Here is a 27,833-nt window from a genome sequence, read left to right on the forward strand (position 1 = left end):
ACGTTCGATAACGACAGCATGAATGAAACTCACATAGATGCGTTAAAATCATGGTCTTCATGGCATGAAATCATGCGGCTGAAAATCTCAACAAAATAAAGTTCAATAAATTTCATTGATGCCAGAAAAAACACCTTTAAAAACTTTTTTTTTTTTTTTCAAAATGCATATTTATAAATTTCAATGCAGATAAATGTTCGAACAGGTACTTTACAGTCTAAACATACAAACATATAACATAAGGCACGATAATATATTTGTATATACACAAAAAAACACAAGAAATGGCTTCAGTCTTAACAATCCCTTGGGAGCGAAAGGGCTAAATTATGCATTACATACCAAAAACAGACATACAATGCCATTTTAAAATACTAGTCAAAAGCATATATATATATAAATATAATGCTTAATGGCAATATACGGACGTACACATGATATTACTCAATGCAACAAAATGAAAAATACAGTGGGAAACACAATACTTTTATTTATTCTCCGCCTCTTCTCCACCAACTCTGGTTGTGTTGTCAACCTTGGTCCATTATCTCCTAAGTTATGCAAGGATTATACTCTAAAAATACAACACGCATCCCGACACAACTTAGGAGGGAATCCTTGCTGGTCCTCTCCTTATTTCTGGATGATATGCTTCCGTTTCTAAAGGTTTGTCTTCTGCGAGACAAATTAGCCATAAATACATACAAAATCAAATGCCTACGCAAAAGTACAAATAGGCTATGTGGCGAAATCTACTTTCTCCCACGAAAGTATACTAGAATCACTAGGCTTAAAATCCATATCTTCTACGCTAAACAAATCTAATGAATCGTGAGTATTGGCCATGTTAGAAAACATCGGGTCATTGTCATTAGATATGCTATAAGAAGGGTTGTGGTAACTCGAATGGGAAGTGGCGCAAGAATTCACCTCATTACCGTTATTCTCGCCCAATAGTTCTAGCCACTCCAAGATGTCGGTGTCAACACCTCTAGTGCCGTAGTCTATCGAACCACTAGAGAGTAAATGGTTCGTGTTAACACTCGCCATGTTACTAGATTCCAAACTGTTTGTATGCTTCATCGTTTGCTTGGAGATTGGTTCGATAGGCGGAGATACGTTGTTGTGTTCACTGTTTGCGATGCCGCCAAAGTCCATCACGTCAATATCTTCCATATCGAGATGAAAGTCAAAGTCGAGGGACGGTGGTGTACTACTGCTGGTTTTGTTTGGCTCACCGAATCCCGCTGACGACGGCGGAGTCATATCGAGCACAGACTGCAACGAACTCATGTGGGCATTTAGGGAGTCCTGCTGGTCACTCTCACACGAGGAAGAGACTGGCGTGATTGTGGAGAATACTGGTGATGTGATATTTGTCATCATGGTGACAGCTGCTGGGGGTGATGAAGCCAGTGAGTTCTGATATGGAGGAAGTGACGTAAGTTCAGTTTTTGGTGTCACTGGCGCCGTGGGTGTCTGTGGTTCTTGTGCCGCACTTGGTGGTAATTCTATTGCGCAAAAGGAAAATTATACGATGAACAAAATTAAAATCAATCAAGTCTCAAAGTTGAAAAAATATATATATATTTGATTTCGTTCTCATTTTTAAAAGAAAAGTAATATATTCAGGGCCCTCATTTCAACTTTTTCCAGGGGGAGGCAAACATTTTCCAGGGGGGGGTGGGCAAAGCACATGTACTCAATGTATATATATATTTTTAGTATATTTTCAAAAGCCGGGGGGGGGGGGGCAACGGCCCCCATGCCCCCCCCCCCCCAAATGACGGGCCTGAATAAATTAATGAATTACTACATTAACAAAATTCAAGATGCAGCAACGGTGCTCAACATTTAAGAGAGTGCGGTCGTCTAAGTGTTTTGAAACTGTGCCGCGGGTCATTCAAGTGATCTGTAAATATATCGCAGCCACTTGAGGGATTTGATACTATATCACGGGTAACTTATATAGTGTGGAACTCTGTACACGTCACTTAAGTGATCTGTATATGGGACGCGGGTGCGCGCTTCTGTGCTAATGAACTGTCCCAACTATATATAAATAGGCCACAACTTAACTTCAAGAGATCTATAAATGTGCCTCTTGGTTCATTTTTACAAAATTACTTTTGATGTCGTGGGCCACATAAGATGATTCCGAGGGCCATGGGTTGAGCGCATTTGCTCTATAGAGGACGTTACGAAAACTCTAGATTGAATTTTTTTTTAATTTAATCATCTTTTAGCTCCCGCTTTTCAACAAATTTTTAGCTCCTCCCTTCTTAAACCAACCCACAGGGCTCTGTATCGAATGTGATCCTACTGCCCTCTTGATTTGTTCCAGTAATACGAAGCATATTTACGTCTTACCTTCCTAAAAGTATGCGCACCCCTGGTAAAGAACCCATAATCGTACCATTTCGTAATGAGAGGTGCATGAAATTCCATGGTTTTTACGCATTTTCAAGCTAGGAAAATAATTAAACAAGAAACTATGTGAAACGTTATATATATACGCACCTCCGTTTTTGATCAAGATCTCCAGCACATCATCAACATCCTGACATTTGACAGATGACTTGCGCTTCTTCACTTGATGTGTATTGTTGGTGTTGTTGCTGCTGCCGCCACCGTTGAAATCATGTGCTTGCAAGAATTGCTATAAAATCGGAACGAAAAGTCAGTTTTCCTCTCGCAGACATTGAAATCATGAGATAGGTAGGAATTCCGTTTTCACGAGCTTTGCACATTCAATTATTTCCACTTACCTGCTTAATTTTGCTCATCTGGCGAGTTGCTTCGTTATAGTTAGGTGGTGGTCGTGCCACTATGAATTGTGGGTCTGTATTACTTCTAACAGTCAGAAGCTTGTTATTATTATTATTAACGAGGGCAGAAAAACTGGGGAGTGAAGAGGTCCTAAAAAAAAGAATGTATGTTCAAGCGAGTGAAAAAATACTAGTCATACACATGATGATAAATTGAAACTAACTTCAGTAATGATGATAATTCTAACCACCACAGTGGATAACACATTGCAATCGAGTCACAAATCCAGCAACGTTTTGTTTGCGTGAGAGAGAGATGCGCTTTCTACCGTCACGTTTATGCAAGACGGAGCAATTAGTCCACTGATACTCCGGTCAAGGCACTCCTGATACAGACGTTCGGGGAAAACAAAATCATTAGCAGGTTCCTATGGCTTCCAGATTTGACACCGGCAGACTTCTGGTTATATGGATATTTGAAATCCCGTTTGTATCGATCCGGTCCATCCAATCTGTAGGAACTGAAAGATACGTTGCTGGATTTGTAACTCGCCTGCAATGTATTATCCTTTGTGGTGGTGGTGGTGGTAAAGTGGAACACAACTGCTGTAATAAACGATTTGAAGGCATTCTGTTCGTTATTTGCGTATATTTTGTTTGACTTGTGTACGTCAGCGCCACCTATCGGTGTTTTTTTAATTAATTTTTTTTTCCGTCTTAAAAAAATTCTCGTGACCTTTACGGATGCTAACCCTGCAAACCGTTTTTTATTTCGGTTCTTTTCCCGGTTTTTATGAATTTTTATATTTTCTACGGACTTTTTTGCCCACCCTGTATAAGATCGCATTTGCACGAATTTTAGGTCATAAAAATCTGAGCCCTGATAATATTATGTTAAAAGTATTTGTCACTGAAATACAATTTATTTACTTTATTGATCTTCCCTCAGAAAAAAAAAAATCTTATTTTAATTTAGTAAATGTGTCATCATATTAATAATGCACAGGGTGTCCCACAAATTCGTAAATAGTTTGAAAATTCATAAAAATTGAAAGAATTGGTATACAGTAAAAACCCTTTTAACGGTCACCCCTCTTTTGCGGTCAAATAATTTTCTATTGTATAAGGAAAGTTTGAATTTGAAACGCCTGATCAACGGTCACTCCTCTTTTACGGAAGAGCTTTTCTGTCCCGTTGGTGTCCGTGAAAGAGAGATTCCGCTGTATGTGAATGTGGTTTGCGAAAAGTAATTTATTTTCACGAAGAGGGATCGTTTCTTGGTACAGAAAAAAAGAGTGCAAAATTAAAATTAGTCCACATTTTTTGTCAATGAAGGGCGCTGCACGAGAGCAAATCACTAAAAATACGCAAATAAAAGCAATATAAAATGCAGGGCGTACAGTTAACAGCTCATTGCTGAATTTCCCTGTTACTGGCGCTTACAAAGGGTTTTAACTGTATACCGATTTCATTGTAATGTTGGCATTTGTGGATAAATCACTATTAAAAGTTGTTTTTGCTAAGCAATAAATTGGCGGCTAAAGCTTCACGAACGTTTCGGACACAGAAGATATTGAAGAAAGCTTTAGGTCACTACTGCCGGATTGGTTTAAAGTGCCCTCAATCGACCAAAATTTGAACTATTTTCTTTTTTACAAAAAGAAAAAATTCTTTTCGTTAGAATAATACCGATTTCTTCAATTTTTTATGAACTTTTGATTTATTTACTAATTCATGGGACATCTTGTATTCAATAAGAATAGAAACATTTAAAATGTTTCAAATACTTTAAATTGGCGATACTCGATTATACATAAGGAAGAAAAGTTATGATACTGACCTATTAGCAGCTGTCCTCGTTGATGTCAAATTCTTTGGAGCTTTGTTTTGATTAGCTGATTGAACTGGGGTCGCAGTCACCGCATCCATCAAAATTGGCTCCACTCCTGGAAATGGTTCATCTCCAGAAGTGACAACAGTAGGATATGTCTTCATGAAGTCGGCTGATGCGCAAGTCTTGCTCGTACTGCTGCTCTTCTTTTCAACTGCTTCGGGTAATACTATAGAATGGTACATGGTTGACGTTGAAACAGCTGTAGGTGCTGGTGAAGAAATGGACTTTGATGCTATGCCAAGATTTATCTCTACTGGAGGTCTTACTGGTTGACTCTCGAGGAGTGCAGTCAGTGTTGCATTTGATATGGCTGCAGATACTGAGGCAGTATTTTCATTTGATTGGCCTGGGGGAAAAAAATGGTATTTTTAATTGATTTATATCATGTTTATGGTCTAGATGTGTGTGCAGGGCCGGATTAACGTTCGATGGTGTCCTAGGTAATTGTGGGTAATGTGGACCGTTATACGTCCGACTAGAGCTGTCCTTATCCAAAAAATAACATTATGAGGCCATCTACCTACCTCGGGGCACTAGGCTGCAGCCTGTCTAGCCTATAAGGAAATCCCGTACTGTGTGTGTGGTGAATGTGAATGAAAAAATACAGGTTGTACTACTCTCTCCTGGACACATTTTAGAAATTTATAACAACCCAACCGATTGACATAAAAAAGGTGTGGTTTGCATTAAAATACTTATTATGGCCTAGTTTTTCTTTTAAATGTGAATTTAAAACAGTTCCAAATTCCATTCACAGGTGGCTCTGTAAAACGAAAAACTTAACATAGCACATAAAATGCAACGCAAGCAGTGTATTGCTAATGTTTTTGGCACTTTGGGTTACATGAAACTGGATAACATGCTACATTTAAATTTCAAAAATTTTTAAATTTAAAATTCAATTTTAAATAGGATTGAGTCAATGAAATCTCAACCTTTTGCTTCTCATTTGATGAACTGAACAGTCTCCTTTATTTTGAATCAATTTTTATTCAATTGCATTATGTCACGGTATTTTATCATGCGTGTAAGCTGTTTTTAATGCTTTTTTTTGGAAATTTACAAAAAAATTTCAAGTGTCAGAGATATGTAAAATTTTACACTGGCACATGAAATCAAGAGCATGCGTAAAAAATTTGAAATAAAGCAATGGTTAAATAATATTTCTAATGAGAGAGAGAAATATTTCTATATTAGGGCAATAAATAGTTTTCACCACATGCTAAAGGTATCAACTCCCCTTGAGCGTAGTTAGTTATATCTCACGAGAAAGTTTGTTCACACTGCTCGTATTAAATAATAAGGGATATAATAATGGAAGAGAAGCAAATATGTACACGGTGTCTCAGCACTAGGTTTACAAACTTCTAGGAGGATATAGGGTGCATCCGGACGACTCGGAATAACGTGATGCGGGGTCGGAAATGCTTTCCTGACGTGTTAGATGGCGTTGTACGAGAACGATGGTTCCGGGCGTTTGGTACATTGGCTTGCTGGATCGCCGGATCTATTGTGCCGGGGTCTCCAGACTGGAGTAACATCAAAACATTGGTGTATGACACCCCTGTGGACAGCACTGAGGAAATTATTGCCTACATTGCAGGGAAGTCCCAGACCCCCGGAATGTTCAGGATTCAATGCACCTGAGATGTGAGACCTGCATTACAGCTCATGGATGGCACTTTGAACACCTTTGACCTCTGTTACTTTTTTCGAAGCGCATTTATTATTAAAACCCGCGTTTTCACTTACGTAGGGTCCTTTCACTTCTTATGTTTTCTGTGTAACCTATCGCATCAGAAAAGCATTTCCAACCATGTATTGCTATGTGACTCCGAGCCATCTAGGCGTACCCTACCCCTCCTAGAAGTTTGTAGACCTGATGCTGAGACAACCTGTATATAGTAGTATAATTCTAATAGCTATACATACTTTGCTGTTGCAACTTTTTCAATTTTTGTTGTTGGGCTTGTTGACTCTGCTGATGGATTTTTTTATGCAGCTGTTGATAAATTAGTTGGCGTTGGTGGTATTTTTCTTCATTTGTTATTTGAGATGAAGAGGACGAAGACGAAGTTCTGGTGTGAATGATTTCCGATGATGGTGGTGGTGGTGGTGGAGGTGCTGCGGCTGCTGCTATTACAGCTTCTGTAGTTGCGCAAGATGTCTCTGGCGGGACTGGGGATGGCGGTGAGTTAGTGGTTGTCATCGGTTGGCAAGCCACAGGAATGGTTAGGTCAGCATCCATTGCAGCAGTTTCACTTGGAGTCTGCTGACCAATGTATGTTTGTTGAAGTTGAAGCTGCGACCTGAACAATTATGGAATAAATGATATTTAATTAATATAATTTATTTGAATCACCAAATCGCTAAATGCAAGTTTTTTATCAAAACAAGTTAAAATATTTTTCTTTTGCTGAAAATTTTGTCATAATGTATTAGTATTTTTGTTATGAATATTTAGTACATAGGCAGGCAGTAAACATTTCTGTGAATTTCTTTCGTTTTATAGAGATCTTATAAAATATTCACAGTTCTAAGCTTTTCCCTGTAGAGTATCAAAATATATTTACATAATCGCCCACCCCCACTTCTCAGAAATATTTCTTATCCATCGCCTCTCTGCTAAAGCTAGGACCACACTCGTGTCCAGCCTGGCTCAAGAGTCATTCGCAAATATTTGCTTCCAATATTTGCCCCCGCCCCACCACCGCCGCAATGAAGCATCAGCCCAGCCTGACCAAATGTTCCTTGGCGAATTTGCTTTCAAAACAATTTACTACGCCACCGCGTGTCGTGACTGTTGGCGTTCTTCGACCAATGTGTGGCCAGACTGACTAGACAGTCTAAAAGGAAAGCAGCTTTTTTTGATTTGGGCTGGAGGCCGGAAGGTCTTGGTCTTACGAGCCTTCTAGCCTCTAACATTTGACGATCATTGCCAATAGCGAAAAACGGCCTCAATACTCGCCCCTTACCAACCTTGTAATGTATTGAACCAGTCTGGGCACGCGTGTCGCCCAGCTTTAGCCACAATGCAAAAGATCCTATTTTATGTGTATATGAAGGTCCCCGTTGGAGGCACAGTGGTAGTCAGTTGAAGTTGGTTTTCGGCGGTTTTCCAAATTCGATGTGCAAATCTGAGCGTCTCACAGTTGAAAAAGTGTCTCGGCTGAAAGCAGGCAGACCTTCAACACGATACCTACATATTATGAAAATTCAAGCATTCACCATCTTCACTTCAAAATATTTAAGGCAGATTGCAGCACTAGCAAGAACATGAAAAAAAAGCACACCTCCGACAACATAAATACGTTGGGGCCACACATACACTCGGAAGTCACAGTCTGACATGTTTAAAAAACTGATGGCAGATGGCACTACTACACGTAACAAGAAGTACACAGAAACAAACAAACGTTAGGTTCATAACACATACACGCACAGCTTCCACCCTCCTGCAAGTGGTCTTCTTCGACCAAGTCTGTAGCGAGGGGGGACTTGGGGGTGTGGTCCCCCCGAAATGTGAGAAAATGACCGAAAAAAAACGGGAAAAGATGGCCAAATCTATTGTTCTATCACTTTGGTGCCCCACCCTCCCGAAATGAACGTGCCCACCCGAACGAAACTTCTGGCTACGGGCCTTTCTTCGATCACCTGCTTATATCCCTTCAATGAGACGGAGCGGCTGGCTATGATCTGGTTAAAAGGAGGAGTGGAGCAAAAATGTTTTTTTCTTCTTACAATGATGTATGAAAAATTCCCCCGAAAAGTTGGAAATCCCTGCTCTACAGCAATTTCGTAAAGAATTTTCTATGGATGCACACAAATACAGTCACTAGCATGTTTTCTGAAAAAAAAAAATCAAATGCTTAACCTGTGTATTTGAAATTTGTGAAAATATGCACTCACTTATCTGTTTCAATATCCTTAAGGCAGCAAAAAAACGGGGGGGGGGGGGAAATAATAAAATAAAAGAATTTATTTCCCAATAAAATTGTATAACTATTGAAAATCAAATAGTTGTGACATATCGGGAGGAAGCGATGGAAAATATATAAAATGGTTTGGATCTCTTTTCGAATGTCAGAAGTTAATTAGTTCTACTGGACGAGGTCAATTGTTTTCTTTGTTATAATTTAAAAAAAATAATAATAATCAGCATATATCACACACAACTACGAAAAGAAAATTGTATTTACTTTTGCAGCTCCATTTGCAGTTTCTCGATGCAACGCTGCTGCAGTTGAACAATCTCCTCGTTGGAAAATACAGCTGCAGAACTGTCGGAAACATCTGCACAGATGCCTATGTTCACAGAATCCACATCCATCGGTACCGTTGTAGCTGGTGTGGGTTGCGGCTGCTGCATTAGGGACGACGTCTGTTGATTTCCATTTTCTAAGTCACTCAGAAGTCCCATCACGCCGTCGCTGCTGATGTCAGCATCAGAGACATCGTTTAAATCTAGAGATGGCACTTCGATGTTGTTTTGAGTTGGAATGGTAGGTAAAGAGTCTAAGAGGGTATCTCCCAAATTCGCAGGCAACATATTGTTCGACGTAACTGAAGTAGCTTTTGTAGGAACAGTCAACGTGACCGTACTTGTCGTAGTTGGCTTGTTCTGTGAAGACTCTGCGTATGATTTGAGTCTCTCGATGAGCACCGGTTTCGGACCAGAAACGGGAAGGTTGCGTTTCTTGAGTTCAGCTTTCAAATCGCTGACTGAAAATGGAAAGATCGATTGTGTTATTAAATATTTAGTTGAATGAAAATAGTGCAGCATATTTTTTGAGCAAAAATAAGATAATTACCGTATTTCCCAGCATCAGCCAACATGCCGGGAATACACGGATTGTCTGGTATGCCAGGAAATTCGATTCCGGAAAATTCTTTAACATTTATACTTTAAGAATCGATTAAATTGGCTGATTTGAAGCTTGTGTAAAATGATTTCTTCATTTTAGGATCATCTCTGTTTTACGCACTACGTTAAAGATGATTCGAATTTTAAGTTTGCTTTTGCTACCATAAATCTTGGTTTATTGCAAATATTGGATACTAAACATATTCGTTCTCACAAATTAGAAAAAATTAGTTAGTAGACTTTGAAGTAATTTTATATTCTTTGATCATTTGTTTAAGATTTGAATTCGCAGAGCAAAAAATGTGAAAGAATTGCACTGCAAAACATGATACTGTAATACAAAAGTAAGAGCATATTTCTTCGATCTCTGAACATCCAAAAAAAAAAAAAAAAAAAAAAACACCATGTAAAATACAGTATGTGTATTTCGTATTAGGCTAACGATAATTAGGTTAGAGTGGTAAGTAAATGCATAATTTCCATTGTTATCGAATTACAGACAAAACACGTTTGCTACAGTGAAAACTATTATTTTCTCCGTTTCACGTATTCGTTCAGAATTTAATATATATTAATATCGGTCTTATATATGAATGTATAAAATGAACCTTATTGAACCTCGTTTTTCCCGGCGTGTCGGGAATCGACCAGACTCCATCATTCAAAAATCTGGTGTCCCTCCGATTTTTATGAGATGCTGGCTAATGCGCAGGAAATTACGGTGTATGCTGATTACTACACTTACTCATTGCTATTGACGTAATTTATATGTATAAATATTCTATATGACCTGTTATTTTATTTTTCAATATTATTCACTACTCCAATGTTTCTCACTCATCTTTTTTTTTTGCCAAAACACTCATTTATCCGGTCCCTCCACTCTCGCCTCATCCAGGACCGAAACACTTACTACTAAAATTTAATTTTTTTTCCATTAAATTTATAGTGAACAGAAATTTTATAAAGTTGGTTTCCGGACCCTTTAACTGGAATTCAGCGAGCTTTCAAAATTACTCTTGTTCTGGTTGTATGCAAGGCCGTTTCAAAATTATGGGATGAATGATGTTTTGGATTCATTAGGAAGTAACCAAAACCATAGTAATAGATCACATCGTGTGGATTTCTCGTATGGGCACGAGGTCCCTAGGCCATGCCGGGATGGGTTTCCATGCATTAGGATAGCCCGTTTTATATGGGCAGATGTGTCTGTATGGAAACTTCGATCCCCTACAATGGTTCTTTTTTTACTTTACACCTATGAAACCCATTAGAATATTCTAGCTTCCAGTTGGTAACCATTCCTCTAGGCCACTGGTATTTATTTATTACCGTTGCGGCTTTATTTTTTCACATCTAAATTATTTTTACAGCTCTCTGTGCCCCACCTCTCAACCACCTGTCATGGCTACCAAATAAGAATATGCCAGGACTACAAAACGGGGTGGGACATGAACCCATTGAGAACTGCACTACTCACTATTCATTTTTAGTATTATTATAATTCAGTAATTGTTTTTTTTTTTTCCCAATGCTTAGTAAACACAGCATTTCGTGAGTTATCTTCGACGTAAGTGTTAGACTTATTATTTTGGTTAGCAATGTTTTTTAATGTGATGTTCTTCCTCATCATAACTTAACAGCTCATTTTTTTCTTTTTCTTTGAAATGAAGAAGCGAATCCACAATAAACTTGTAAATTTTACAACATTTCTAGGAGGTAGAAAATAATAGTCTTGAATGGAAGATAAGTACTAAAGAGGTGCACACGAAGAGTCTTGGTTGATGCCTTTGGACCCGCAGTTGCTAAAAATTACTTTGGTTAAGCAGTAGCAGTTTCAAATTTATGTTTTTACAAAAACACTAAATTGTGTGTACCTTTCAAATCCTCCAACTTTGTGATGACTTTCTGCGGAGATGGAGGTGATTCAAAATTTGTGGTTTGACTCGGTGTATTCATTACAGGATTAGTATGAGTTGATTGGTCCCCAGCAGGCATCTGCTGATGAGAAACAAGAGGTTTATTTGCGATGTTTTACAGAATCCAACTGCTCTAATATAACATCTTGTTATGAAATGCATTGTACAGGGTGTCCCATAAATTTGTAAGTAGTTCAAAAATTCATAATAGCTGAAGGAATCGGTATATACTTTATAATGAGATTTGAGAAAAAGTTAATTCTCATGAACGGTTTTCTTTCGTACAGAAAGAAATTTAGTTCAAACATTTGTCGATGGAGGGCACTACACGAACATAAATCACTGGAAATATATGCAAATTATAGCTCTATAAAATACAGGGTGTACGCATGATTAACAGCCCATTTCTGAATATTCCTGTTATTGACACTTACATAAGATTTTCATTGTGGTTCTGACATTGGTGGATAAAGCACTATTGGTGAAGTTATTTTACCTCAGCCCCGAATCGTCGATTGAAGCTTTACGAACGTTTCAGACTCAGAAGAGATTGCAGAAAGGTTCTGCGAAGGAATTCTATGATTTACTTTCTTGCAGTGCTCGACAAACATTTGAACTTTTTCTGTACTGAAAAAATTCCCTTTCGTGAGCATTCCTTTTTCGCAAATCGCATTCAAACATACCGATTCTTTGAATTTTTATAAATTTTCAAATTATTTCCAAACATATGGGACACTCTGCATATGAAAGTTTCATCACACTACCTGCGTGTTTGTCGGCAACACACTCTGTGGATATTTTTGTTGCCATTCCAATTGCCACTGCAGGAAAAGTTGCTGCTGCTGTAATAACAAGTCATAGGATGTCTCTGTTGGAGCTGTACTCGAAGATGATTGGGCATTTTTTTGAGCATTCGGTGGACCCTGTGGAAAAATGCACGTGAATTACAATATTTATCAGGCTAAAAGAAAGTGAAATAAATTCCGTAAATCTATGTGTAGCAGCCCTAAATTAATTTTTTAGAATGGCCAAAAAGAAAAACTTAACGCACCTTGTATTCATGGAATTTTATTGTCCTCGCTTTGGGCTGTGTTTTTGGCTTTGATTTTTTCCGGTTCTTCGTGGGAGTCTCTTTGCTGTGTAAGATTAAGCCATTCAACACCAGATCAGGCACTTGGTCGGATTGAGTCTGAGGAGATACGACAGAAGGAATCACAGACAAAGGTGAAGATACCGAACTCGGAGGGGACATTGAAAACGAAGTCCTGGCTGAACTCGGAGAGCCATGGTTATTATTAGTGATGGGAGATGGCTCGCTGGCTTCCAAAGATGGAACACTAGCGTGAGAAACAATAAAATAGCGGAATAGTCAACCATTTATCTGATCTACTAAATACATATAAACATATATAAGATAAAGACCTTAAATACTATATCAAGAAAAAACAATTCGTACCTGCCCTGGGAATGTTCACTAAAGTTGAATGATGGTGAAGGTGATGCACCTTCACTGCAACTATCATCCTCTGGAGGGATTCTGGTTGCAGGCGATGGTACGTCACAAGAGTTTCGAAATGGTATGGAACCTTCTGAAATATATATTGTAAAATTACAAAATTTTCACTGTGAAGTGCACATGAATGACCTAAAGACAAAATAATTTGTTTCTTTTGATCGTTCCTTACCTTTCATAGCTTGAGCAATGAACTCGTCAGCCTGTAGCAAAGCCCCTTTCACAATATCCAAAGAACCGGGTCGATGAGAAATTTGGCTGCTTAAAACGTCTGCTATACGCGCTTTTTTCAGTTGCCTCTGTTTCTCCTGTAGATTCAGGTCTGAACTCACATCTGAATGAAGGAAGAAAAGATATAAAAAATTATATACATGAAGAAAATTACCCTTGCAAGAAACTAATCTTCATTTGCATCTGAAAGCTATACCCCCCCCCCTTTCCCTGCTCGTCGTTGCGTTATATTAACTATCAGCAGATTGTGTCAATTTAGAGCGAGCCAATTTAAATTTGACACTCATTTACACGTGTCACTACTTATTAAGAATTTAATTTGAGTAAATTCTCATACAAAAAGTGGTAGAACGTAGTACTCCTTGAAAGACGCCATCTTTTATTGGTATTTGGTTGGGAAAAAACGAAAATCGATTCAAACATCACTCTGATTCAATCATTTTTAGTCTAACACACCGCTAAGCGAAGGGCTTGACAAATCAAAAGAGAAATCTAGGCGCCAGAAAATTTTTTGATGAGCTAAAAACAATTTTTATCGAGAAAAACAGGTCAGAAAATAATGTTTTTCTAAACTTTTCTAGGACATAACAACCCCTAACAAGTTGGTGTGGTTACGCTTATATCAATTTCAAAAACTGTGTTGACCTGACTCAAATTTAGTAACGACATATAGAAAATTTTAGGAGCCAATTCCAATATTTTAATCATCATGGCGACCAGATGACTGGGATTTGTCACGCCCTCTGCTAAGCTAATTTTTTGTTATCTTACGATCAAATTTGAGCGTTGAGAACATATCACTCTGCCACCAACAGTCAATAGCAGGTACACGTTTGAGATATTATACTTAATTGCCCTACATAAAAGTTGAATATTCCGCTTTCACGAGTATGGGAAAAAGACTGCTATACCATGGAACATTATTTTTCAAACTTGTTTTTTTCAAATCAGTTTTTACCGTAGAATTTCATTAAATTCATTTTATGATTATTGATATAAAGTAACAATAATGGAATTAGGAACGTATTTATGTCGATGGAATGCATAACTATTCTACAATATAGTTGTAGAAAGGAAAATTAAACGCTTTTTAACCTTTGGCTCTGTCCGTTCTTTTGATGATAGGTGATTTTATTAGCGATACAACATCCGCGATCTCGCTATATATTGATGAACAATAAAATTTTTTCTCACTTCTTCTAAGGAAATTCACTTGGTAAAAGTTTTTGTTGAACGCATCCCGCACTGTAAACTTTTCCCAACAAATTTGACAAGGAAATGACCAAAGATGAATGGAAGAGAAGAAATGAGGTATATAATAATAGCTGAATATAAAAATAAGTTTTTTTTCAAGAAGTTTTTGTAGAAGTATAGAACTAAAATTTTTAAAAGCATAAATTGTATTTAAACGTTTGAAGAAAAAAATTAGTGTAAATTCAGTATTCCAAGCTAAACTAGGAGGATTTCAAGTTACAATGTACACGATCTTTTTTGTTTCAAGGTACACGAAGTTCCACCATTTGTTGAAAATATTAATAACTGTATCAACAGTGCTCGGTATGATAAAGCACTTGGGGTATGGTGAGCAGGTGTTTGCATAGATTATAATTACTAAATATAGCTCATTAAACTTGCAGTGTCGAGGAGAAACACTGCAAAAACAAGCAAACAATTTTGTTACTAAAACGTGCCACCTAGCAAAATCTATGTCATGGTCACAGACAAAGAACTGAATTACATTCCTTTGAGAGGTTATGCATTTTTAATCTCTTGCAATCCAGAAAGATCAGGTAGAGTGCAATACTATTGAAACTATTTCAAGTGTTTCAGGTTTACTATGCTCAAGATACAACAGTCTCCCTACCTCTGTTTTAGATCAGTGACAGTCGTAGGATTTTCGACGAGCCCCAGGTAACTATTTTTCGTGAGACTAACTATTATTTTAAGAGTGACTATTTGCTATCCCTGAAATGACGGCATCCGAAAGTGTATTTCTATCCTATTGTGTTCGAATTCGTCTTGTCTATTATTGACTTGATGCGATTTTTTCAGACCTATGTTTTCGTGCGCTGTTAACAGCTGATCTTTTCTCAGTTTTAACAAATTACTTATGGACATGAAAATACTGCATCACAGAGAAGAAAGATCCAACTATGACGTATAAAAGGAGTAAAAAAAATCGATTGTGTGGCTTAATATCGGAGTAACGAAAATTTTCGTTTTATTACAACCGCGAGACCAAGATGATGTTTTCGTAGTGTTAAAGACACTACTGATTGCAATGTATCAAGTCAGATCTTGTTTTACACATTACCGAGCGTATTTCACAGGTCAAGATAGATAAATGCGCTTGAAGAGCTTCCAATTAATAATACAAGAGAAATTTGATCTGGTATGCGAGGCCACGTGTTTCTATATTTGGTCTTCCTTCTATAACCGCACCAGTACATTAAATTAAAATTTTTTGGACAAGTCACTGTATGTTGATTCAAAGATTTTAATGTCGAATTACGGAAACTTGAATGTACTATTTCGTTCAATAGCGTGCAGTAGATTGAATACTCAAGGACCCTATTGGCCCTTCGTCGATCATCATATGCTTGTCAATTACTTTCTCACTGCACACAGTTCCCTTTCCCTTGAAGCACTCGTTGTTCTCCCTTCGAAAGAAATTTCTGGCTTCCGCCCTGGTAAAATCATATGTATAGAAGAAAACCATAAAAATGAAATTATATATATACCTTCCAAGGTATGCTGTTGAATGAGGGCTTGTCTGTCTGGTCGTTTTTGAATTTTACTCTTCAGTAGATCGCCCATCTGAGAAACATGAAAAAACATCCGAATCATATATAGGAATAATAACATTTTTATGCAAGAGAATTTTATTTTCACGTAAATAATCAATGCTATAAAAGTTTATCCTAAAAGAACATTTGAACCTATTTGATTATGCACATGAAAGGACTGGACAAATCTCAAAAAATTTGCATGCCCGGTCGAGCACGTAACTTGTAATAATAGATACCCGAATCAATATTTCTTCGGGTGCCTGAAAAATACCATTACTGGATTTACTTTGAAAATTTTAAAAACAAATTGATTTATTTACATAACAAATATCGAAAGGGTGTAATTTTTTTAAATCGAAATTTTGTAAGAAATAAAAAAAAATTCAAACTCACTGATTTAAAATCTTAAATCAGTCAAATCGCTAATTATAATTTTCCCTCGCTGTTGGCATAGGTCATCAGGTTACTATTCGCCTCGTTTATAGAATCAATCGATTTACGGCCCGGCCAGCAGACGCGGGCCTAAGATAGTTTGACAGGATCATGCGACTGAGAAACCGGGACAAATTATGATGAAAACCGAGATAACTTGAAGAAAAAAAAATTCAGATGGCATTAGTGTTGAATTGTACGGCAATGGAAGCCTGTTCCTGGTATGGTTATAAATGGGAGAAATAACTTGCTAAACGGTGAAAAGAAATTGAAATTAAATTTCCCAACCTTCCGACTTATTATATTTCATATTTTTATGCTTTGATATTATAAATACGAGAAACAACTTCAAGCCCGGACTTCTGCTGTCATCTATTGCATAAAATCAAAACTATCAGTTATAATCTTGAAAATGAAATCGCTGTTGGTTTTGAACTGATGTGCAGAATGAAGATGAACAAAATGTAGTATAAAGTGACTTGTTTGTTTTCGTGTACCAAAATACCGGTTACTATATTTTTAGAGTTTACAAATAATGATTGAGTCGCAAACAGATACATATTAACCGGTATTTTGGTGCATAAAATGTACACCGATATGCAGGATAAAAACAAATATTAAAAAGTACCACTGCATATTTTGTCCGTTTTCATGCTGCATATCGGAACCAAAAACCAACTTTACTCAAGTATAAGAGATGGTTCAATTTTTATTTGATAGGTGGCAGCAGGAACTTCGCATTTTGGTGATGTGTAGATATTTTTCCCGACATTTTTGTGTTAGAAACGGCATCAATATATTTTCTATAATTTTAGAAAAAAAAAACTCCAGAACTTTTAACCCTCACTTTATATGCTGTATCATAGAAAAAATATATTTTTACATTTCTATGCAAACTCTAAGAGTTTTAAGTTTTTCCCCTTCTTCTGACCATATAATATAATATTTCGCTGGAAGTGAAGTTTTCCAAAACAGCCCAGTTGCAGTATATGAGAGCCCTTAATCGTTCCGGGATATTACATTTTAGGGCTGTGAAAATAAATCAAAATACGTTGACTACAGAATTGCATCAGGGCTGCCAAAATAAGCATTCTGTGAAATTTCACGCATGTGTGAAGGAACGCTTCATCATCGAAGTTGAAAAAAATTAAAAAAACGAATATATATATATATATATATATATATATTCAAATTTTGTCTCTCTCTCTTTCTCTCTCTCTCTCACACACACACATATATATATATACGTATATATATATATGTCCGTGTCAAGCATGTGGTCGAAAAATAAATACGTGCCCTTTCAAAATTTTTCATGTCCTGAGCATGTCGGGCAATAGATTTGCCCAGCCCGGACCCATGATCAATTAATTTTCATATATAACGAGAAAATGTGAATAATCCGTAGCCTTCAGGGAAATTTGTTACGGCCCGTAACTTCGAACATCAATTCGATCATTTCTAATAAAAATTTGCACTAATAATGCTAATGTTTGGCCTCCCTCCATTATAATTCCTGACGTGGATGTAACACAACGGATCTTTCTCCCTCTCTGTGTTATCTGTGTTAGAAGTTGTGTCGAAATCCAACGACGATAGGTCCCATGAAACATTCAAAATCATGGGCTATTTCATTTTATTGTGGCCCATTACTGCCCTAAAAGGTTGATCACCTTCGTATATATACTCTACAATCACTACATTTACTTACTTTGGACCTTTCCAACTTCTGCCGTTGCTCATGGAATGCTGGTGGCGATCTCAGAGCTGTGAAGAAAAATCTAAATTAACGAATTTCATAGGATATATTTATATTATTACATTATATATCATAACCATGTTTATGTAGTTCAATATTTAAAAAATTATCGCTTTCACTAAAAAAAATCCAAAATAAAGTTTTCTGATGTTAATACACCGTAAACTGGGATGACATGGTGACTGGCGGGATGATTTGGGTACATACTCTAATTTCTTATTTCAGATGACGTTATAGCCATCGTAAATGAAATAGGGAGGTGATTCCAAGTCTAGCCGCCATAGTAAGCCCCCATGATTATATATATATAAAAACGGTTTCCAAATCTTTCATAATTATCTCGCCTACTTTTATCATAATCGTGTTTTAAGTTTTCATGAAATCATTTCAAAAAATTTGCTTACAGTGCTTAGTGGTTACATTTTATAGTGTTAATAGAGAAGTTTGCTTTTGTAAGTATACTTACTGTTTTAATCGAGGATGATAATTAATCTGATTAAATCAAATTTTTAAAATACTGATTGCTTTATTAGTGAAATTTATAATGTTTGACGGGTAAAGGACAATATTTTATATTCGTTACTGGCACACACACAAACACAGTTATACAGATGAGACGTACATATAAGAAAATGCCAAACTCCAGGCTCTACAGAAATTACATAGAAATCAGATAAATTTTTTAATTAATTCGAGAGATTAATACCACATTAAAGATCAACACAAAAACAGGCATCTTTGACTAGGCAGATTTATTTATATTCTAGATTAAAAGGATAATTCCTTGTATTTATGTTTGTAATAAAAACCAAATTTATGTATTTATACTTATTTTGTTTGTCCTTAATTAATTATTTACATCTGAGTGAGATGGAAACACGTGCTTCAAAAAGCGAAATATCAAGGCACTAGAGTAGTCAACGGGTAACGGCATTGCTTTTATTTTTCTCCATTGTATAATGATCTACAAACAATTTTCCTTGCGTAAACAAATAACTAAAAACGTCTTTTCTCGTGGTGCATTATGTTTATTTCTAAGACCACGATTGCACTATAAAAGTTCTTTTATAAAAATTGAAAATAAGTGCCAATGAGCCTATTGGTTATATTCGTTCGAACGCAACCGATACACTTATTAGTTGCATTTTTCAAGTTTTATAAAATAATTTTCATTAAACTTTTATAGTGTAATCCCGGTCTAAAGGAGATAATTCAAAAACTGTCCAAAATCTGTACCAAAGTCACCCAAGTTTACGGTGCTCGAGTTCGTTAATGCTTTGCGGTCATCACACAGTTTTTTTTTTTGGCTATTATAATACTGATCATGCAAGCAACAAGTTTTGTATAAGCAAAGCAATAATAATTCTTACGTGGTAAAATTCCCTGTTCTAAAAGCTCGTTAATTGGCCTACGGAGCATCAGTTTTACTTTCAGAGCTAAAGAAACAAAGAGAAGCAAAGCGTTGAATCACACACACACACAAAAACACATCATGCACCAGCAGCCGCAAAGCGCATTCTTGAATTAAATGAACTTAGCGAAGAGATTTCGGGAGACCCAGAGGAAAATGCGAAGAACGTTATGTATTATTTTATATGAGAAACTCACATTCTTTGCTCTTGTCCACGGGTTTGTCTTGCTGCTGATCTTCACCATCGGTTTTCGTCGTGTCTGGCGTGAGAGGTATGATGGTCGGTTTCGGATGCTCCGGATCAGTTGCGTCACCAGACGCTGCCAAGTTCATGTTACAGTCTTTGAACCACTCCGGATATATACCGACGATTGTATCGAGGAGATCTTGGTCCAGTTGTATGCCCCAATACAAACGATTATCTCCGCTTGCTGCTGCAAAACAAACGAAATATCTTATTTTAATGGTGACATATTTTGATTGAGCTTCGCATGTATCGTTTACCGCACCGAGATTTTTGCCGCAATAACTTTCCTCTGATATTTATCAGGAAGTCAATATTTCTTTCATGGGCATGAAGTTCACATTATTACTGTACATTCGAGAGCAACCCGTTTCCTGCGAGTTACCTGACCCGAGGAAGAGAATTCGTCTCGTTCATGTATTAATTCATTCATACAGTAATACTCCGTCTTACGCTACATCGAGTTGCGAGATTTTCTGCGAAAAATTAACATTTCTGATGAAAATTTACGAATTGTGAAGCTCAATTGATTTCGACTCACGGGTGACAGTTGTTTTCTTCTCTTCAAACATAAAAAACTCTTTTCTTTCGATGTGTCAAGTTGTAACCACAATACATTTAACGCGTTTAAACACTTCATTTTCATTTGCATAGATTTATTTTAGGGGGAAACAACATCATTTAACTAACTTATGGTTCACCCCCCCCCCCCATAAAAACGCATTTACTTTTACTTTTTTTCTTACAAATGCGGATGTAAATTGGTGCTGTCAGCCAGCATATTTTTAATTAAAACAATACATCAACACAACAATTTGATAAATTAGAGTCAATTTTTTAATTAGTTACAATAGAAAATGAAGTGTAAAATATTTAGTTTGCTTTTATTTTACACTGTCATCTATAAATTCATAAAGCTTTGCTTGACGGATTGTTTACCTTGGATTTTATTTCTGATTTCCTCAGTTTCGTGTGATTTTATAAAACTCTGAACACGTAAAATTTCAGCAGATCTCAAAAAATGACACCAACAAGGAATCAACTCTTAAAAGATCATAACTACATAATTTAGTACTTATTAATAAATTATAGTGAATATATATATTCACAATAAAGTAGGTATTGAAGTTATTAGTAGCAAAGAACGATTTTGGAAAAATGTCCCAGCATTTTGATTTTAGAAGTGAGTTTGAAAACTAAGACGTATTTGTCCCGCTGTTTTGATGTCGTTGCCTGGTCATCCTATTCACGTTAGAACCCTGTCAGCCAAAGAAAAATGACACATGTTTAGTATAACTAATTAACAGACACATCAACATATCGTGGAGAGCCACGATAATTCTCTCTGTGGCCTTTAAATACCCGCGAGCCTGAAATCTACGACAATTCAGCGCCCATGATTCAGCACAGGGACTGTCTTTTGTAAATAACAATTCCCTTCCCACTTTTTCCAGACTTAGGACTGGCGCACGTACTTTCAAAATGCTTTGAAATGATTTTGAAAATCAGGTGTGGTTAGAACTTTCTGGCACAAATATGTCATCGTCATTAAAATGTATTAAAGATATCGAAGTTTTCGTGAGAGTACTACAGAGGCAATGAAGAGGATTTACATGATATTATAAATTATTTCGAAGACACCCGGATTGGGAGGTCAACACGAGGAAATCGTGCGACAGATCCAAAATTTGCTATAGAACTATGGAATCAGTTCGACGTCACTATTGACGGCTTTAGAACCAATAACGTTATTGAGGGCTGGCATACTTCGTTTAGTAGCACTATTGAAGTCCATTATAAGGGCTCTGTAGATAGAGGAGAAGATAAAACCGATATAAAATTATGGAATTGTTATTTACCAAACACAATCGCTGCGCTGAATTGTTCGGCGCCGAACTGTCGTAACACCGCGGGAATGTCCTGCTCCCAGAACTTCACGATAATTACAAAAATTTCACGCGAAGAATGTCGTTCAGAATTCCAGAACCCTGCATAAAACAGAACTCTATTTACAGAAAACGACCCAAAGTTCTAAATAATTTTTACCCGGGGTAGTCACGGAAATGAATAGGCTCATTTTCCAGACGGATAACTTCCGCAAAAAAACCGAACAAGCTTAAAACCAGATGGAAAATCACAATATAGATGTAACATAGATGTACAAGTTGGGGGGGGGGGGGGACAAACAAAAAATAAGAGCAAATGAGAGAAAACAAGTTTATATCAATACCTCTTTTATTCGAGTGACACCTAAAACAAGAGTTAACGAATAATTTTTTTTATTATTATTTTCTTGGCACCGGGTCTAAATTTAGACGCCATTTTCACGCGCGGTGGATCTCACACGTCGAGATAGGAAAAAAATAAATAAAAAGAAAAATGGCAACGACAAGCGTCTTTTTCAAAAAATATGAAGAAATAATTTCGAAAGTACGCGATAATGATTCATTTAAAAGTATCCTAAAGGCGGAAGAAGAAGAAGAACAAATGCCTTGTTCGAAAAATTTTATTTTTAAATTTTGTATACAATTTTTTTTTTTTTTTTTTTTTTGGTTTCTACCATTGGATTCCGCCACAGAGGACGAGGGATAATGAATGGTTAGGGTCTCTCTCTCTCTCTCTCTCTCCTCTTCAATTTAGTTTTTGTTTTTCCTTACTTACTTTTGGGGGGAAAACCTGGAAGTTTTGCCAACAGGTTGAGGAAGGAACCATTGGCAACAAGAAAAAAAGTTTAAGAGACACATAGGGATCACAAGCAGAAGAGAGCTGTAGCAATGACGGTGGTTGGTGCGGAGGTTCAGATTGAAACAGACAACAAACGTGGCGACAAACGCTTGTCCAAGTTCATGCCTTTTTCTCTCTATTTTTTTTATTTTAAATAAAATAAATAAACGTATTTCTCTATCTATCTCCCGCTGCTACTGAGAGAGAGAGAGAGAGACAGAGATGCTTCTCCTTTCCTACCACGGAAGCCAACAGAATTTTACTGATGGCAAGTTGCCCGTAGTTACGCGGTCCCGTCGGAGATATATACATGCTACACAGACCTACTATTTTGCTTCCTAGGCTGTAGTCACCTCTAAGTTCCGAGTCCGGGATGAGAACAGGACAGAACGGGCCGAGTACAGCCAGGCGCTGTCGCTTACGCGGTATAAACTCACTGTCCCGAAGGACGTGGTCGTTCTAAAGAAAATTCTGAGGTACAAGGAGGGAGAAAAATAACTGGGGGTCCAAATTTTTTTTGATAATTTGAATTTTAGGAATTAAAATTTAAACGTTAAAATTACCTGTTTAATTTGATCTTTTTTGATGTTTTGGATAACTCAAAGTTTGATTCAGTTATGTCATTTGCAAAATGTCTATTTTCTGAGAATTTCTGGCTGAATTTTCTGGTCATCTCTTTCTTTATTAAGTAGTTTACTGATCTTTTCCAGAGTCTAACATGTAGCCAACATCGAAAGAATATATCAACTAACTCGTAAACATTTTTGTTGTGACTAAGCAAAAAGTAAGAAGCAATGTTTTCGTTACCAGTTCTACACACTAGAGTTGGCTTTTCCGCGGGCAGCTGGAGTTTGACCAGTTCTCCAATAGCTTCATTAGTAGCCTATCTGCTGAGAGCAGATGCCAATGCTACTACTCAGGAAATGCGAAAGTTGATCTCTACACAGATGGAATGTTTAAAAGCTGGAGTGCGGAAATCCCACTCACTTGTCTGGTATAATGTGTTTGAGATTCATGACGCTCTAACTTTATTGTTTGCTAATTTTACAATGTACATGTCACAACCTAGTTCAATTCTAGGGGAAAAAAATATGGTTGACTAATGAATGCAGACATTGGTGAAGAAATATAGAATAAAGTGATATATTGAATCTCTTTTCTCATGAAGGACGGAAATGAATAATGAATATGAGGAAGCAACAGAGGTCTCTTCAACGCTTGCAGCAGCTACGGATATGTTAGAAAAATTACGGCTGTTCGAGTTCAAAAATTGAATCTCTCGTTTTAAATTCACTTGAAAATTTTGTGTAATGTTTAACAGCATCCAAGGAAAAAAATAGATGAAAATTACAAATGAAATAGTTTTCGTGATCGTTTACGTTTTATACAGGCGTAATAAATGATAGCATTCAATACACTTTTATAATTATTGAGAGGTATGATTTTTTTTTGTGAAAGATGAATTTGATAATTGGAATTTAGGATAATTCGAACAGTCCCCTCGACCTTTGAATTAGCCAAGTTCGGCTGTAATACAGACTTTCAAAAGTTGAGTTTACTACCGATATCAGAATCTACTCAAACTGAATTGATTACGGTTTGAGTCTCTTCAAGCGAGGTATTACGTTATCTATGCTTAGAATTCTAAATTTTTACATAAATACTCAAGACATTATGCCGAGATTATCTTAACGTTGTCCACTTTATCTCAAAGAGGATTTTTTTTTTCAATATTTCCTTTTCATATTTTTGCTCAAAACAAATTTATAATTGTATAGCAAATAAAATAGCGGATTCAGTAATAGTATGAGGTTTCATTTTATTAAATTTGATTTCCTGGATTTTTTTTCTAAGTGGAAGACGTTTGAATTATATCACCATCTTATTGTAATAATATACATCTTATTACTCGTATAATCAATAATGATCTCAATTTTGGTTCATGCACTTACCGTTATAAATTTTAACTTATTATGTTTTGGACTTTTTTTAGAAAATAAGTTGACTATTTTCGTTTGAAATTTTTCGCGGGACATCTGTTATCCCTTCACGACACACCGGTTGAAAAACCCTGAAAAAAAGTAGTTTTTGTTTGCATCTATAGCGAATAAGTGTGTTGTTGAAATGAACAAAATATATTTTTATAGCATCAAATTAACATTATACAATTACCGATGCGTTTGATATAAATAGTGAGCAATGGAAACATCCGATTTAAATTCGATTAAGAATTTTTCACCAACCAGTTAAAATTTTTTATCGATTCCAAGTCTTAATTTTTCATAATGTGCGTGATAATCAGTAGATATCAGATTGAAGTTTCTCAGTTCAATGATGATAATTATGTTGCTGTTCAAGCAGAATTCCACAGCCACTATGCGATTTTTTATTGCAATTTCAAACGACGCTCAATTTCTTTAAGTTTGTAAGTTTAAGTGCAGACCAGGGGGTGTACGTGCACACAAAACCTCCAGCCTGCAGGACAAATATACGAGGGTTTTTAACAGCTGGCAGATGCGAAGATATATTAAGGAAAGAGAGAAAATTCAACTGTCCCTGCGGGGAATCGAACCCACGCCATTTCACTTTCCGGGTGAATGCCCTAGATTACGGAGGCAACTGAATGTCTCAATCTTTACTTCGAGCTTGTGTGCACTGAACGGGACCGTACATGGACGGTCGGACAATTCAGAACCAATGCTCACAATTGCTGACACTGCCACCAGATGGCGACTTATCCGAGAATGATGTCACTCTCCGATATCCATACAAGGGTTTTAACAGCTGGCTGATGATATATGAAGGAAAGAAAGATATTATATATATATATATATATATATATATATATATATATAGAGAGAGAGAGAGAGAGAGATTGTATCATTTTATTATATTTATTATATTATATACGGAGACATCATCTAGGACAAATATAGTCCACCACGGGTGCCATCCCGGCTTGCGAAAGTTGTTCCGGTATAAAAGTATTGATACACACAACATGATAAATACCTAGGCTGACCATAGAATAAAATATAATAAATACCTTTTGTTCCATAAAAATACGGAATATCGCCAAAAAAGTTGTCAAGGCAAGTAAAGTTGCTAACAATAGCCGAAACATATTGTCAAAAGCAAGTAAATTTGGCAGTTACAACCAAAAAAAATCGTCGAAGGAAAATAAAGTTCCCAACTATCACTAAAATTGCTGAAAATTCGCAAATTGCGAAAAATGATAAGTATGTAATTCAAGCCAAAATCTGATTCACCAAAAAATCTTATATGTTTGACATATAAATGAGACGAATTGATTTATTTCACCCTAATTAATTATTATAAAGTCATAATTATCATAATATGATTCATATATAAGTCATGAAAACCATTTTAATTCTGGGCTTCAAAAATTTAACTGAGCTTCTTTGAAAAATAATAAAAAAAAACGTAGCATTATATTTTAAAAAAAAATTGCGGCGAAACCAAAATTACGGGAATATCCCGTAAAATAAAGGTCCTGAGACCATTCTTTATATACAAGTTTCTGCAGTGATGTCGTAATGTTGAAGGAGAGAGAGTAAAGGGTGAAATTGGTACACCCTTGAATCCGACGCCCAGGGAAACAGATCTGCCTGTCTCCTTCAGCTGTGGCCCTGGTCTGAGCACCCACTGAATTGATTCAGAAATCAAAATTTTCTACGTAAAGATCGAGATGGGCACCCACAATTTCCAAACACTTCACACGCCCCCGAGTTTCTGGCCCGCGAGAGGAGGCAGAAATAACGCAAATCTGGCCCTCGGACTGAAAACGTTGTGCAACCCTGGTACAGAGGCTTGGTAAAATATTCGAATGATCCAATAACTAATTAGTTGATGATGTATAATATATCAACGGCGTGAATGTCGGCTGGAAAGTCAAACGTTCAGAGTAATATTTTCACTAGAAATTATTTCGGTTAGAGATGACGGACTGGGGGTGGGGTCTTTTCAAGATCGTGTCCCTTGGCTAAGTTTAGGAACATCTTTTCCAGCCAGATGATGATTCATCGGAAGAGCAGTTGCCACGTGGGCTACCGAGTTTATGTGTGTATGCATGTAGCCAGACAAGACTCTGCAGGAGCGAGGAAAAGAGAAGCGAAAGGGGTGCCCACAACTTCAACAAGAAAAAAAGGGTTTAAAAGAAAATTAACTGGAGCAATTTCTCGTGCTCCGTGACATCTTCCAAGCGAATCACCAACCTCCATTTTTTTTCTCTCTCAACGTCTCTTCTCCATAAGAGTTTTGCCTCTTTTTAAGTGAAAAATTTATGAGGTTTTGACTTTGCCAGACACACTCAAACGGAAATCACGTTCGTACTTTTGAAGGTCAAGGTTCGACTTGGAAACATAAAAATGAATTCTGGAGCATCCACTAAATATGAGATCGAGCTTCCCTCGTAATTTTTTCAAGAAGGGTGCACGTCACCAGTAGCGTAGGAGAGAACATTTCGAATAGGAAACAGACTCGCCGTATAAATTAAGTACGTATTCCGCAATTTAAAAACAATAATAATAATAATAATAAATGAACAGGGAATCCCCCACGAAAAATCGTGAAAGACATCTAACCTAAAATCTCTAGCATATGCTTGTTTGATAGGAAGAATGCGGCTACTGTCGTTTCTCGCGTCAGTATTACAGCGAAAGTCCGTCATAACGAGTAAGGCCTATAACGAGAATTCTCGCTATCACGAATGATTTACAAGTGATTCCAAAGAGTTAACACTGAAGATACAAAAAAATATTCGTTTACAGTGAGTTGCGAATTGGGAAACGTCCGTTATAACGTCGAAAAATTTTAAAAACGGCAAAGCTTTTCCATTTCTAAATTTACCCTGAAATTTAAACTAAAATTTACCCTGTTGCTTAGGGGGATCTGGGTTCATTTTGGTGACCCCTCCCCACAATTTTTAATAAAAAAAAGAGTAAACTAACCCTTCTTCGTTCAGAGCCCGGGCACCAGACCTCCCCCCCTTTCCCGCTCTCCCTAAGTTGAAACCCTGGTCAACTTTTCGATAAATATCTTCAACTGTGTAATCAAATACTCTTAAAATTTCAGGACTTTTACCGGATGATTGATGCTGGGGAAAAAGCTTAAATTAAAAAAGTACTATTTGATCATTTTTTGTGATGCCACTTTTCGCTTGATGCCGTAAGCGCGTGCTTATTTCGCTTAATGGCTAATCCGGTCTTCGTTGTTAAACGCAGCATTGCCTTAATCGAATCCGGGAGAAATCCGTCTGGAGCTGG

At 36.8% G+C, this 27,833-nt stretch overlaps 1 protein-coding gene across 4 annotated transcripts in view; it reads right to left on the bottom strand.

Annotated features, from left to right (window-relative positions):
• Nucleotides 1-159: 159 nt before the first annotated feature.
• LOC149076974 (uncharacterized) overlaps nucleotides 160-27,833 on the bottom strand; it is a 60,375-nt gene continuing 32,701 nt past the window's right edge. Inside the window, exons 2-16 of one of the 4 annotated variants that reach the window (XM_089244701.1) lie at nucleotides 19,778-20,014; nucleotides 19,540-19,605; nucleotides 18,122-18,177; nucleotides 15,931-16,006; nucleotides 13,131-13,292; nucleotides 12,902-13,034; nucleotides 12,497-12,782; nucleotides 12,210-12,368; nucleotides 11,404-11,524; nucleotides 8,862-9,384; nucleotides 6,595-6,971; nucleotides 4,609-5,008; nucleotides 2,769-2,919; nucleotides 2,521-2,659; nucleotides 160-1,511 (exon numbers count right to left, since the gene is read on the bottom strand). In XM_089244701.1, the coding sequence (XP_089100827.1) occupies nucleotides 739-1,511; nucleotides 2,521-2,659; nucleotides 2,769-2,919; nucleotides 4,609-5,008; nucleotides 6,595-6,971; nucleotides 8,862-9,384; nucleotides 11,404-11,524; nucleotides 12,210-12,368; nucleotides 12,497-12,782; nucleotides 12,902-13,034; nucleotides 13,131-13,292; nucleotides 15,931-16,006; nucleotides 18,122-18,177; nucleotides 19,540-19,605; nucleotides 19,778-20,014 (3,659 nt within the window). In that variant the 3' untranslated portion in view covers nucleotides 160-738. Of the gene's footprint in view, nucleotides 1,512-2,520; nucleotides 2,660-2,768; nucleotides 2,920-4,608; nucleotides 5,009-6,594; nucleotides 6,972-8,861; nucleotides 9,385-11,403; nucleotides 11,528-12,209; nucleotides 12,369-12,496; nucleotides 12,783-12,901; nucleotides 13,035-13,130; nucleotides 13,293-15,930; nucleotides 16,007-18,121; nucleotides 18,178-19,539; nucleotides 19,606-19,777; nucleotides 20,015-27,833 lie in introns of all 4 variants that reach the window. The other 3 variants (XM_089244700.1, XM_089244699.1, XM_089244702.1) reach the window with 3 other exon arrangements.

This window comes from Pholcus phalangioides, unplaced genomic scaffold (assembly GCF_987345545.1).
Source record: "Pholcus phalangioides strain wild (caught in Gottingen) unplaced genomic scaffold, Ppha-v1.0 ptg000015l_1, whole genome shotgun sequence".
NCBI lineage: Eukaryota > Metazoa > Arthropoda > Arachnida > Araneae > Pholcidae > Pholcus > Pholcus phalangioides.